Source organism: Labrus mixtus, chromosome 11, assembly GCF_963584025.1.
Source record: "Labrus mixtus chromosome 11, fLabMix1.1, whole genome shotgun sequence".
NCBI classification, from domain to species: Eukaryota; Metazoa; Chordata; class Actinopteri; order Labriformes; family Labridae; genus Labrus; species Labrus mixtus.
The window spans coordinates 26,752,480-26,767,223 of NC_083622.1; the positions used below are offsets into that span (position 1 = coordinate 26,752,480).

The 14,744-nt window shown below is 41.2% G+C and overlaps 1 protein-coding gene across 1 annotated transcript in view; it reads left to right on the forward strand.

The window, feature by feature from the left end:
- Positions 1-14,744, forward strand: part of znf407 (zinc finger protein 407) — a 158,791-nt gene that overhangs the window by 94,377 nt on the left and 49,670 nt on the right. The window contains exons 7-8 of the mRNA XM_061051142.1: positions 9,509-9,592; positions 11,743-11,863. Coding sequence (XP_060907125.1) covers positions 9,509-9,592; positions 11,743-11,863 — 205 coding nt within the window. The remainder of the gene's footprint in view (positions 1-9,508; positions 9,593-11,742; positions 11,864-14,744) is intronic.

The window sequence follows — 14,744 nt, forward strand, 5'->3', positions numbered from 1 at the left end:
GGCGCTGCTCCTACATTGTTTTACACTTAGCTCCTGATCCCTGTCGTCACAGCTCTGTGATGTTATAACAGCCAGTAATGTTTGAAAGGAGACAATAATGGCCAAAGAAAGAGGGACAAAGATGTTTGGATTTCATGTTTGTTTTTGTTTTCTGCCATCCTCCAGACTGAGAGGGTTGCTTAATGAGGGAATGAAGGTAGAGTGTTTCCCCAAATCCAACTGGTTTTCATGTGTATTTCCCCTAAATCCATCTGGTCTCCAAATGTGTGTGTTTCCCCCCAACCCAGCTGGTCAGCAAGTGTGTGTTCATCAAATCCATCTGATCTCAAGAGTGTGTTTTCCCACATTGAACCAGCCCAGTGTGTGCTGCTCCATGATGCTAGATGAGGACAAAAAGGAAATTCAAAATTAATGCGAAAAACAGATTTAAAGCTCATGTGAGCAATTTTTGTAGTATGTTTGAAATAAAATGTCTTTTTAAAAGTCAAATGTATCACTCATCAATAATCTTTGCCATCAACAAAGCAAAGCAATGTTTGTGCAGAGATCCATTAATCTCCTCTGACACCTACCCTGCAGCAGCTGTTTCAGATATTATATATAACCATATAAAAATAGATAATCTTCACGCTGATGGTCTCATTTGCTCCTGCGAGTTCTAAAGATGCAGTATCAGTATTTATTTTAGCCGGTTTTATAAACTTATAGTTCCTAACAGTAGCCCCTTTCAGATTGCAAGTCCGTATCAGCACAATAACCAAAACTCTGCTGTAAACAGTGTAACATTGTGTCAGAGTGTTTTTTTTTCTTTGTACTAAGGTGATGCTGAAGCATAAGATGCTTCACATATACATACACTAAGACATGCACACACACACACACACCGTGCTGTTCTGTCCTGCTGTCTCCGCCCTTTTGCAGTGACCCCGTCTCACCCAGGTTAATATCCTGCCTTGAACTGGCAATATGAAAGGGGCTAATGACTTATAGCAAAATCAGGGCTGTCAGCATTAACGTGTTGTAATCACAATTAATCCCGATTGATCCCGAATGAATGCATTACTTTTTTTTAATGGCATGCTATTTTGTCCCTTTAGGCACACTGTAGGTAAGTCTTCGTAATGTCTTTTTGTAGTTATGAGTGATGAGAAAGGACAACACTGCCTTGTCTTTGATTGGCTCAAATCAAAAAACTCTGAGGCAGCTCAGTTGAAGCTTCAAAATTAATATCCATCTTGTGACATCAAACATTTCACTTTTAAACATTCTATTTTTTGTCTGTAACAAGTTCATTTTTTCCATAATCAAGTTAATGTCAACCTTCCATCTACAGGAAGTTTCTTATTTTATTCCAAAATAAATGCAGATTTGTATTTAAACAGGAAGTAAAGTACACTACAGTCTCAAGACTGTACAAAAAATTTAAAATAAAAGTCTAAGAAAAACTTAAAATGCTAAATAATGGAGTTTCAAATGGGATTAATTGCGGAAAACTTTTGAATTCTGGTGAATTGAATTAATTGTGTTTAAAAAAAAATATTTTTTGAATCTTTTGAAAGGCCTGCTCAAAAGCTAAGATTCTGTCTCTCTAAAACCTCTGTGTCCTGCTTCATTAATTCCACTATGCCTGCTGATCTGTAAATCAGAGTCCTCTCTTGTCTTACCTCAGTTAAACCTCACTTTTGAAGATACAGTGTCAAGTTTTGCAACAAACTTTTACAACAAAGTTCACTGAGTTTCTTTTTTTTTTCATCACTTCCAATACAAACATATTGACTTGAGTATACACCAAAGCATTAAAAGAATAAAACTCTTAACATGTCTGTGGATACTCTCCTAATGCATTTCTTATACACAGACAGCGCCTTTTCTTTCCTATTACATCCTTTCCTTTCAGTTGGGGGACACACAGTACAGAAACAGTGCACTGTGGGACTGCACTGAGTCATGTTTTTTTACTTACTAAAAACTTTGGATAGACAGATGGTGCGGTGGGCGGTGGGAGGATACTGTCTTGAATAATAGCCCCTCGATAGGAGCCCAAGTCAGCCTCTCTGAAAGTGTCTTTATGCTGCAGCCCAGCAGTTTCCCCTCGGCCTCAGTAATGTCCCACACACAGCTCCTTGATGCCCTTTTAAGTCAATGACAGAAGCAGCAGCAGCCAGTGGCCTGACAGCCTGACTGAGCGCTTGCAGGAGAGCCCTCCATCCGTCACGGGTGCCTGCTGTGTGTGTGTGTGTGTGTGTGTGTGTGTGTGTGTGTGTGTGTGTGTGTGTGTGTGTGTGTGTGTGTGTGTGTGTGTGTGTGTGTGTGTGTGTGTGTGTGTGTGTGTGTGTGTGTGTGTGTGTGTGTGTGTGTGTGTGTGTGTGTGTGTGTGTGTGTGTGTGTGTGTGTGTGTGTGAGTGTAGGACTTGCTGGATGTTATTTTAAATGTGTTTTAACAGTGATGTAACGTCAGGGCCCCTCTGACATAATTAGACGTTTTATTTTCATTTGTTTCCAGCCCTCATCATTCCCCATCAGGCGGCTGCCGTCACACTGTCACCTAGCTGTCACCTGGAGAGGCGTGAGGTGGTGTGTGTGTGTGTCTGCGTGTGTCTGCGTGTGTGTGTTTCTTTATGCGAGTTTGGCAGGAGGAAACAGACTTGAAGAGAGTGAGTGAAGTGATTGAGATGGAAACAGGAAAGTGATGAAATAAGAGAGCTTGAAAGATCAAGGGTGACCAAGTATGAACGTAGGAAAATAGGAGAATTAAGATTGAACCTGAAACAACCGCATTTAAGCGAGCAACGAGACCTGACTTGATTAGAAATGCAAAAAAAAAAAATCTAACACCGTTTTTTTTCCACCGTGACCCCCAACACTCCTTTAGCTGTTGTAATTGGTGCCGGGTCGACCGTTAGCTGCAGCTATACAATCATTGCAATCACATTCCAGCAGCCAACCTGACACACTGAAATATTATCTGCATGCGTGTGATCTGTTTAAAGGTTATAAATCTGCTCCTTCACTGCGCTTAGATGCAATACTAACAAAATAAGAAGGAGATTTTAAAGTTGAGCTAATCTGTCATGGGAACAGTGCAGTCAGTAATGGACGGGAGATGTGTGTGTGTGTGTGTGTGTGTGTGTGGGGGGGGGGGTGTATTAAGAGGCTCACAGGACGATGACTAACTGGGGAGCTTGCACAAGAGCTAAGTGTAATGTTACACACATCTAGCTCATTCTTCCAGTCAAATTTAGAGTCGCTAAGTAAAGAAAGAAAGCACTATCCCTCGAAGAATAACTTCATTGCAGAGGCAAATTTGGAGTGTTTTTCTTTTTTTTAAGTTTGTTTAATTGGTTTATAATCCCTTAAAATAACATTTGTAGTCCCTGAGAACAGCAGTAAGTGTGATAATGCCATGTACAAAAAAAAACAAAAACATGAGACAGATGGAGCAGAGGTTGAGCACTCAAAACAATCGTGTCCTTATATGGTAACATCTAAATCCTCTGTAGGTACAACACATGCATCATTAAACATTAAATACGACAGTGATATTTAGATACAACTCTGAAGAACAAAGATTGTAACATGGAGGATTACCCAAGTCGTAGTTAAGCTAACGTTGAGTTTGATAGAAAAAGAAACGGTCAGGCTTCAGACTTCTTCATGAAGTTAAGGTCATGTTTCACAGGGCTGAAGTAAAGCTGTAAAGTGTTAAGGGGCTTGTCTTTTTAAGCCGTTTCAGCCTGCTTTTTCGCAAAACTGCTGTAACTATGCTCAGCTGTCATCCTGTCTTTATTGTTTTCGCAAAGGCGCAATATCGGTGTTCCAGTCTGAGAATTCACAATGTGTTTCAGCGTTACAGAAGCTGGGCAGAGAGGTAACTCCACATAGACACAGAGTCAGACATGCACGCACACACAGCGCTGCGCAACCCCACTGGCTCCGCTGAAACCGTCTCGTCTCGTTACTACCTCTAAAGACGAGCTGGAATCACTTTGTCCCCCCCATTACGCCCCCGCAACATTCAGATTGAAGGAAGCATCACAGGGGCGTAAATTCCACCGCAGTCTGAATTGGGCTTATTAAACAAAGTAAAACTATGAACTACTAATCTTCCTTAAACCATAAACATAAGCTTGTTTAGTTTGGCTAGCTAGTAGCCTAAACAAGCTTCTCTTCACAGCCAGGAGATTTTTATTCTAACGTTAAATAGTGATTAACTCTTCATAAGTAATCACACTTCTACTGTACTTCCCCACAGTTTTAAAGCTAGTCCTGCAGCTAGTCTTAATTTAGACTTTTACTGAGGATCATCGCATGATGATGATGCTCACTTCTTTGTCGGGGACATTCATGTTTTATCTAAACCTTTTAGCATATTTTTAACTTATCCAACACAGGCATATTTAGTACCTTTTATTGCACATTCATTTTACAAATAAGTGAAATTGAAACATATTAAAGTCATCCACTCAAATGAATTAATGCAGCTAAACTAGCAGGCTAGTGCTGTTGAAATATGTTTGCCAAGGAAGTCACTTTTATCTGCCTCCCTCTGAATCAAAGAGCTGTTTTTTTAATGATTTTTTAAACACTTATTCTAAAGTTACTTTTGAACTCTGCTTGACTATAATCTTAAACTGTCTTTGTCTTGTGAAGATTGAATTCTTGGAAGGAATAGCAGCAGCAATAAGGTGTGAAAAACTAACCCAAAATGTTTTGATTGAGTTTATTTGCAATTTATTAAGTTAAGACAATCTTCAGAGTAAAATCACTTAAGTGACCATTTGCCTTTCATGTGCTTCTCTTCTAACCTCCCCTGATCAATGATTTTACTCTGAAGTCTCTATTGTCTTAACTTAATTAATTAATTAGCTTGGCACCCATAACTTCATTGTAGCCAAACACAAAAACAAGACAGAAGCGTCCTGAAGAAAAAAAAATGTCACATTTCATCATCCTGTGGATAGAGTTGCTGGCTGTTACATGCAGAGTCCCCCCCCCCCCCCCCCCCCCCAAAGAAAAAAAAAGTTAACACCTCCGCTTTCCTTCTCCTGCCTCTAACAGGATTCATTGTTCCTCTCTGATTTGTGTATTTTTTATGTTAATCACTCCCTCCTCACACACACCAGTCATGTCTGAGGGAGGTGGGGGGGGGGAGGGCGGGGGATTCAGTGGTCGTCAGCCGCCAGGGTCATTTGTAACGGCTGATGAATGAGCGACTCAAATAAATAAATAAGCGCACTGAATCTGACCCACCCAGCTTTTCCCAGGCTCTTGGGTGTTTGGAGGGGGGGAGCTAGGGGGGGAGGGTTGAACACAGCGACAGGGCCACAATTGATTTCCTCATTGCCTCAGTTTGTCGCTTAATCTGGCGATATGCTGATAAATCTTCGCACTTTGTCAATTAATTTCCCTGAAAAATGAGACCCAAAATGGCGAGCACATCAATACAGCAGCGGATTCCATGTCAAAAATTAAGCGGTAAAATTAATTGCCCTCCCATTCGCTCCTGCTAAAACATAACTAATGAGAGAGGCAATTATAGCTGCATGCAGACGCCTCTAGGGTTATTTAAAACACACACACACACACACTCTTTATATATTTATTTATATAGATATTCACACACATGTAAAGAGAGGTTGTATATTTTGACTTCAAAGTTCTTTTATAGTCTGGCAATAAGGGAATTTTTTTTTTTAATTCAAGTAAGAGGTGGAGGGTTGATGTGCATCATGGGAACAAAAGGAAGGAGAGACGAGCCAATATTCAAATTACCCAAAAAGTGTAACAGCTCTCACTGCACAGACGCAGAATCTGTAGTTTTTGAGGCGTTTCAGTGCATTAAGCAACAAATGATGGGACAGTGTGTCACACTTCCTGTTGAAGGATTTTAATAGCTTAAATTGTGTTTGCCTTCTTCTGTGTGTCTGGACTGGACACCTCTGCAAGGGAACAGCCGGGGGGAACATTTTTTTTAGAGTTCAGAGTGAAGTGGAAGAAGTGATCCCAGGTTACAGTGACTTTAAGTTTGAGTGGTGACTACAGGTCAAGTTTAAGGTTAAATGTTTTTTGTGTACCGCTAAAAGAAAGAGGTTAAGGTGAATCAGGAATGTAGTCGATAAGATCTCGTTGTGGGTTTGAGGGGGGGGGGGGATCATGCTGCTTTATCCAGCCAGTTCCCCCCCCCCCCCTCAGTGCTGACAGCATGTCACTCTTCTGCCTCCCCCCCATTTCCCCCCCGTCCCCACCATGGTCCTCAGAGAGCGCCCTCGCCACAGAGCAGCAGATGAAAAGCACACATGTAATTTATCGCCAACGTTTCCTCCTCAAGAATAATTGTGGCGACTACGGCTGGGCGCAGGGATCGATGGCTATGGATTTTCCTGTGGTGGGGTCTTGTAGCGTTGGGCCGTAATGAGAGAAAGAAGGGAGGGAGGAGGGGGAGGGGGTGGGGGAGTAACTAGTGCTGTTTTTCTGATAGGGAGAAAAGGTCTGACCTGATCCTTAGTAACTAATCATCAGTCAAGTTTAGAGACTCCATGTTGGTTTTATTTGCTACTTTTAAGAATAATACTCTGAGAAACTCGTGTCTCTCTGTTGTCAGTGGAGTCCAGAACCAGCACAACATGATCTGAGAAAGTTCTTTTTGTAATATTCACATCTTTGTGTTGTTGTCACTGCTTTGTAAAGGGGGTGTACTCGGCAGCAAAAACGATGATTTCAGGAAACCAAATGCACAAAACAGGACTTGACAAAATATTTGAATCACAATGTTATGAAGGTTGAGAGTCTTTAGCTGTTAAACTGTCAAAACAATTAAACATGTGGAAGTTTAATGAGGAGAAACTAAAATTCAGTTTACCAAAGAAGGAAGGAACTGAATTCTAGGGGGTTATAATCGATATAATCTTTTATTTTGTCTCCATTGTTTGTCTGAAGTGCCCCTCTAAGCAGAGCTCTGCTTGTCAGTGATAACTTATCAATCATTGGGATGCCTTCTTCCTTTTTTTGCTTATGTTGAAATGACACTACCAATTTTAGCCATTTCTACCATTTCTACTTTTCTCTCAGAAGACACTTTTATCCAAAGCGATGTACATCAGAGAGCAAGTAAAACACCATCAAGAATCTAGAAAAGAGGAGACAGCACACATCAAATGATGTTCTTGAGAGATCTAATCAGCATCGAAACCGCCCTAAATTTTGTCATCGTCATTATCAAACAAAACCGTCATCATCATCAACATCAATAACATGCATATGTGTTCATGAAAGAGCTGGGTCTTTAGCTTTTTCTTAAAGGTGCAAAGGGACTCTGCAGATCGTTCCATTGAATCTGAGAAAACACTTTTGAAGAAACAAAAAGGAAAACACTTCCCACTTTGAGGTTTATTTTCTCACTATGGAGGATATGTTTAGATGTAAAGGCATTTGTAAAAGTTGATTTCATGCAGCCTAAGAAAGCAATAGAATGGACATAAATGTATATTAAAACACTTTTCCTTTTAAAGTGCCATCCACAGCCGTATCCAAAAGTAACCTGTATGAACCGGCTAACGGAAAGCACCTTTTTTTTTAAGGCTGTTTTTCTCCCCTCTAAGTGGCACTGCATTAAAACTCTCCTCACAGTCGAGTGGCTTTAAATGGGTGTAATAGAAGAAACTTGAGGCTGCTTTGTCTCCGCGGACTCGCTGAAAGCTGCTATCTGTGCAGAAGTAGGAGCAGAGCACCGCTGAGGCCCCAGCTGGAAGAGTCACCCAAATGTGTTAGCGGGTGTGTGTGTGGCGAGGGCCGGAGTTCAGCATCAGCATTTAGATGAATATTTAAGTGATGCAGTGCGTGTCTGTATGTTAGGATGCTGTGGTATCTGCACTGTTTTCCATGTATATGTGCTGTTACACAACATGTACATGTATGGAAATGTATAACTAGCACACCACATGCAGTTGGATTTGTGTATCTAAAAAGGAATATCTGCCGCTGGGCTTGTGTTGTTGTTGTTGTTGTTGTGTGTGTGTGTGTGTGTGTGTGTGTGTGTGTGTGTGTGTGTGTGTGTGTGTGTGTGTGTGTGTGTGTGTGTGTGTGTGTGTGTGTGTGCAGGAGTGTGTGACTGCATGAGTGTAATGGCAGTGAGAAAAAGAGAGAGAGAGAGAGAGAGAGAGACCATCATGGTGTTAATGACAGAGCCAGATGCAGGGAAGAGAGGAGGAGTGTAAAAAAGCTCTCCACGCTCCCCATCTGGAAGGCATCGCCCCCAAATGAAGTTGTACAAAACCATCCCATTGATAATAAAGCTAATTTTTATGGCTCTGACAAGTATGTAATTATGTTCAGCGGTGCTTTTCAGATTTTATCACAGTCAATAAACCACACTGGCAATTTCCCGTCCCCCATTTGACATATTTACACGGATCCATCTGATTGGAGGAATTAGTTAGCTGTGAGAGCTCTGATGGATATACACTAGTGATCTGTGACTTCTGCTTGGCTCATCTGTTAGCCAACTAGACCCTCTGCTCATCTGTTCAGTCTGTCTTCCTTTTTCTTTTTTTTTCTCTCTCGCTTTCTGCCTTCCCTCCTCCTTCACACGTTCTCTCCCAATCCATCAACACTATATTTTCTTCTTCTTTGTCTCTATTTGAGCTCACACTCCCTCGCTCAATGGCTCTTTAGCTCTGATTCTGAGTGAAGAGAGAGCATCACTCAGTCCTTCCTCCAACAGACTTTTCCATTCAGGCTTCAAGGATTTTATGAATCTTTTTTTAAATGGCCTCTCAATTACTATCGCTCACTGATATTTGAAGTTGTAATTTTTACTATTGAATTATAATTGTTTTGATGAATGTGTATCTGACTTGGAAATGAACAACTGTTATTGGCAGATTAATTAAACTAAGCTTTGTTTAGCTTAATCAGAAAAAAAAACTGAAAAAAGACAAAAACTACTCTTGTTAATATCTTAGTTAGTTGCAGCATTACTTGCCTATGGAGTGCCGTAATATATTTGATCCAAATGAGCATCGAGAAGTTAAAGGAAGAATGTGTGACTTTTTGATCCAGTAGATGTCGCCCTTGAGCACTAGCATGTTAGCTAATGTTAGCACATGTTAGCTTTCGTTAGTCCGTAGCTCGACACAGAATGACTGTGATATTGGGCGCAGCTGGCGCGGTGGTTGTTCGCTCGCCCCATGTGCGGAGGATGTAGTCCTCCAAGCGGGCGGCCCCCGGTTCACATCAGACCTGTGGCTCCTCTCCCGCATGTCGTTCCCTGTTCTCTCTCTCTCTCTCTCTCTCTCCCTGATTTCCTGCTCTGTCCACTGTCCTATCTCTACGATAAAGGCACAAACAAAAAGTCAGTAAATCTCACTTAGCAAAATGATTTCAGCTGCTTCTTTCCTTTTTCGATATGTTTCAATATTACTTTGTAACCAGATGTCTACCATGATTTGTTTCCTCTCCGCCCTACAAGACCCTCATGCTCTCTCTTCCCTCTCTCAATCTGTCTCTGTAGGAGAGAAGTCTTATCTGTGTGACCTGTGTGGTTTCGCTGGAGGCACGAGACACGCCCTCACCAAACACAGACGCCAACACACAGGTGAGCATCACGACACACATCATGAACTCATGTCTTCAACTCGTTTAAGCGCCCACACACATTGTTGTATTGACCTTTAGAATCTCACTCAGTGATTGGCACTTCAGGATCTGAACAGTCACAGTATTTTTTTTTTTGCCTGTCTGTCTCTCACTCTCTCTCTATCTCTCTCTCTCACACACACACACACACACACACACACACACACACACACACACACACACACACAGGGACATCAGTGTGACATGCTGCTGTCAGTGATAGGCATGTGTACCAGTATGGCTGACTGAATCTGAGATTTTTAATTTAAGTTATCATTTCACCATGTCATTCTGTCGCTTAGGGAAATTGCATTTTTCAGATAGGCTGTCAATAACAAGGTGGGTTTTTTTTGGTTTTTTTTGGGGGGGGGGGCTGGGATAGTGAAACAAAAACTGTTCTTAACCGTTGTCTGGCAGGCGTCCAAGGATCAAGAAATCTGTTATAAATATTCATTTAGGTTTTCATAATTCATTTTGTTTGCTCCTCAGTTTTTCTGCCATTTTTTCCCTGAAACCTCCAATGTCTGGCCTCGTCTCCTGCGTTGACATGTGTCAATTCCACTGATTTAGCTGGATATTCAAATCTGTCGTCACACAGCTTCAAATGATAGAGCCACCCTGCCTGACAGAGTTTTCCTGTCAAAGTTTGACTGATTCAGATTTTTTTTAAAGCTACTGTCACAGTCTTTAAGTTTGTGGCAAGCAGCAGCCATATTGACATCCCTTTTAATATTTCTCTTTCAATGCCCAAAACTTTTTTTTAATGGAATCGTTGTCACTGAATCAGTATTTTAACAACACCACTTCAATTGAATAACCATCTACTAATGTATGAAGTTTCTAGTTTAGCAGCTCTCTTTTACTAAGGTTTTAAAGGTTTTAAACTCTGATTTTCTTGAAGCTGTTAAGTTAAAAAAAAAAAACACCCTTACAACTCTCCAATGATATTTGATGCTTAACGATGAATAGATATTGCCTGTCTTATCAATCACCTTTTATGGACATGAATTCTTACTGTTGAAATACATCCTGCTGATTGACAGATAACACCAGAGGTGACAAAATAACATTTAACAGCCACAGACTTGTACTCCTTCATCCTCTTAATGTCGAATATTTTTTGTACATTAAACTAGTATTTAAAAAAATGTGAGCTGACTTGAAAAGCATTATCTGCGTACGTATCAGCTAAATGTATACTTCTGAAGTATCTGTCACTTCAACTTAGACCTTTCAAGACCGTTCCTTTTTTAAAATGTATTTGCTCTTATATGTTAATCTTTAAAAAGGATAGATGGGTATTTATATATCTTACAATTTAAATTACTGCTCATCATTTCAGGTTTTTTGTCTTTTAATATTAATTTCACTACTTTGAGTGTTCACATAAAAAAAAAAATGGAGGCATGACTGCCCAAAGGCTTTCAAATATATCTCAGCAGTAAACACAAACCCGATAACTTGGCAACCTGTGGCAGCTTAAAGTGCGTCTACTCAAACTGCAACTCCCATCCAACATTTCACAGTTTGTTTAGACACTTTGTAAATTAAATGCCAATGCAGTGTTCAAAACAAGTAAGCAAAGTAGCTTTTGTAGATCCAGGACTAAATATGGCTTTTTGTTTATGGAAAATATGCATTGTCATTTTTTTTAGGTAGTTGATCCAACATTGTGTTATGAACTACTTGAGTCCTTCATTTGGATTAAATATGCCAGTAAAATGGTCCTTTATTAGCCAAACCATGTTAGTTGATTCCTTAGAAAAACTTTCTATATGTTTCTGTCCCCGTGTGTTAATATGTTTTCAGATGTGCACTCCTGAAAATCTCTAGAACATTTCAGACCGACTACCCCTGAAATCTTCCTGAGCTGCTTGTTCACACATGCACCTCACAACGGGCCTCATTGACTGACAGAAAACGTACGAGGGGGGCTCGGCAGGAAAAGTTCTGTGTAAAGTTAAAGGAGGACAAAATGAAGCTGTTTGTGTTCACAGCTCACGTCGGAAATGTTAGGAGTTTTCAGGAGTTGTTTTGCATGTGTGATAACACCATTGGTCAATTAAAACGTTTATGTTGGTCTCATCATCATTGTCTGTCCACCCACAGGAGAGAGACCATTCAAATGTAAGCTCTGCAACTTTGCCTCCACCACGCAGTCCCACCTATCACGGCACAAAAGGATTCACACCGGGGAGAAACCATACCGCTGCCCCTGGTGCGACTACAGGTACCGGCTCATTGCCCTGCCCATGGTTGGTGGCGCTGATGGCCACCAACGTGGCACTGATGATCAGGGGGTTGATGGTTGGGGAGGAGGGGGGGAGGAGGGGCAGTGGGTGTTATACAAGTGAGTGAGGGTGATGGGGAGATAGCAGGTGGCATAGCAGGGTAGTTTGGAGGGGTGCGTTAATGCTTGAGGTTTTGTGTGTGCGCGTGTGTGTGTGTGTGTGTGGGTGGAAGAGGTGGGGGGCAGGCAGGTCTAATCTTCACAGCATGGCTCCATCTCATCACTCTACCATCATCAACAGGCCCAGCTAGATCACACACACACACACACACACACACACACACACACACACACACACACACACACACACACAATGTCACTGTCACTGGCAGGTCCCTGTCATTAAAACACCATCATACCACATCAGTAATTACACAGGAAATTGTCGGTGAAATTGAAAAAGTTTTGGCTGGCGTTGCACATCTCCATCCCTCTCTCTCTCTCTCTCTCTCTCTCTCTCTCTCTCTCTCTCTCTCTCTGTTTCACTCGATCTCATCCTGTGCTTCCTCGTCAGGTTGTGGCAGAGGAGTGTGAAAGGGAATGATCTCAAACCCATCATTGGTTTTAGATGTACTGTTCAATTCCTTTTTTCCCCTCTGTGACAAAGTCATTTGGGCAGCTTGCTACACCTGCTCCGCTGCGGTGAAGCGATCCAGTCATTTTTGTAAGCAGTCCAACTTAGAAAGGATGAAAAGACGAGAAGTGATAATTATAGCCTGACAACCAATTTTGCAATTATCAAAGAATGATCTGAACTTCTACCTGAAGTGATCAATTATCCCTTCACTGTATCAATCAACAATTGACCAGTGTGTCATTTATCTTCAAAACACTTCATATGGAGTTCAAAGACAACAAAACACACAGACAAGACAACACACAATGTTCTCTTCATTCCCCCGTCATCTTGGAGTTCTCCTGTGTTCTCATGTGATCTTGTGAACATGTGAGTACAGCTGCTCATGCTTCGGCCTAGGGCTGTCATCAGTTGATAATACAACTTTGAACAAATTTAGAATACAACACGGTAATGTTTGAACCCAAACGACCAAATAACTTTGTCAATAGTCAATAGTGTATTATTTCACTGACATTTAGAGGGTGCATTTGTAAAGAAAAGATGTGTCCACAAAAATGTTGTCAGACACAAAGGGACAAGAACCTGTGCTCAATTTTTCTCGTCTAATGGAGTAGTAGATGGGACCAAAGGCCGGGAGGTCGTCAACCCTTTCTGCTGACATCATTATGCTGCTCTCAACATTGTGATCAACCGATCTGGTGATGTTCACTGATACCTCACCATGTTCACATGAGGGAGCTCTGTTAGATTTCTGTTGTTAATAATCTGCTTTTTCTTTGACATTTTTATCATCAGTTTCCTCAGCAAACTGCTGTCAGCTACTCAAACTTGAAATCAGCCAGATATTGTTGTGTATCGTTGTTTTGACCAAAGATTTAAATCCTGGAAAACTGAAATTCTCAAACTCATGGAACATTTAACCCCAGAAGTCAGCACATAATTACAGGGAGCTTTGACAACACAATTGTACATACATTTATTAACTGTATTATAGTGTCTAATTAGTCTTTTTAGGTTATATGCCTTTGAAAAAAGGTATGCATTGAATAGTTAATCATATAGAATTGCAGATTGTTCTGTTCTTTTTTTTAACCTGAGGGCAGTTTTTGGTCCCATCTCAAAGCACCACACGGGGCCTATCACAAAGATACTGCACATAGATTGAGCCAAATGTTCCCCGGCCCCATTGTTCCTGTGCTGATACTTAATGATCATTACAGATAGGAGCAAATGAAACAGTAAATTAGAAGCCCAATTAACATTTTGGTGGCCCTGGGGGTTGTAAGAGGTCCAGAGGGCAAAGAAAGGGAGGGGGGGGCAAGGTGGGTAGAGAAGGAGGGAGGTTGGGGAAACGCCCCGCTGGCTCACTAATGTGAAGATGAGGAATTGAAAGCGGGGGCCCCCAGACAGCCGCGAGGGGCCTCGCCTCCGCCCTGCTTTAACACTGTGAATACATGTTTAAAACCCCCCGACGTCTCTGGTGGCCTGACCACGATAAGGAGCTACCAGATGAGTTAGCACATTTGACCTTTCAGTGTCAGCCAGGCTTATGAAATACAACACACTGCAGTTGTTAAGACATTTTATGTGTGACTGACAGCTCCTGCTCATAGACAATATTTAATAGTTTACAGGTTTACATATTAATTATACCTATTGAAATAATCGTATTAAATGTAATGGAAGACATCAATGGTTTCTGCTTGATAAAATGTGATCTCCATCAAGGCTGCTCCTCAAATACATGTAAATGAGTAGGGAGTGAATGATCTATCAAATGCCACTCATCTCCCTACTCAGACAGAGATAGATAATAATAGAGGGGGGGGGGGTGGTAATTATAGTAGGGGAATAGTGGTAAAAATACTCTAATGATATTGCACTGAATGTCCTGGGCTGTCAATTAATGATGTCTTATAGAATATTCTGCAGCTATTTATGCAAGCAGAAAAAACTTCTTTACCTCATTGTTTAAGCAATCATTGCTATTGTTCACAATGAGGATTTTTTTTTTCTCTCATTAAAGTCTCTGTGGCATCTTAAACGGTCTAATTGATATGTAGCCTCTGACTCATGCCAAGTTACCAACCCACTGGGACTAATATTGTTTATTGAATGCTGCTGCATTCACGTTTCAGTCTTACCTGTTGGAAAGTGATATCCTCTTTGAGGATGACTCGCTTGCTGTCAGTGCCGGGGAGGTTTTGCGACCTTGTAAAGTGAAGGGAGTGATGAGGGAGG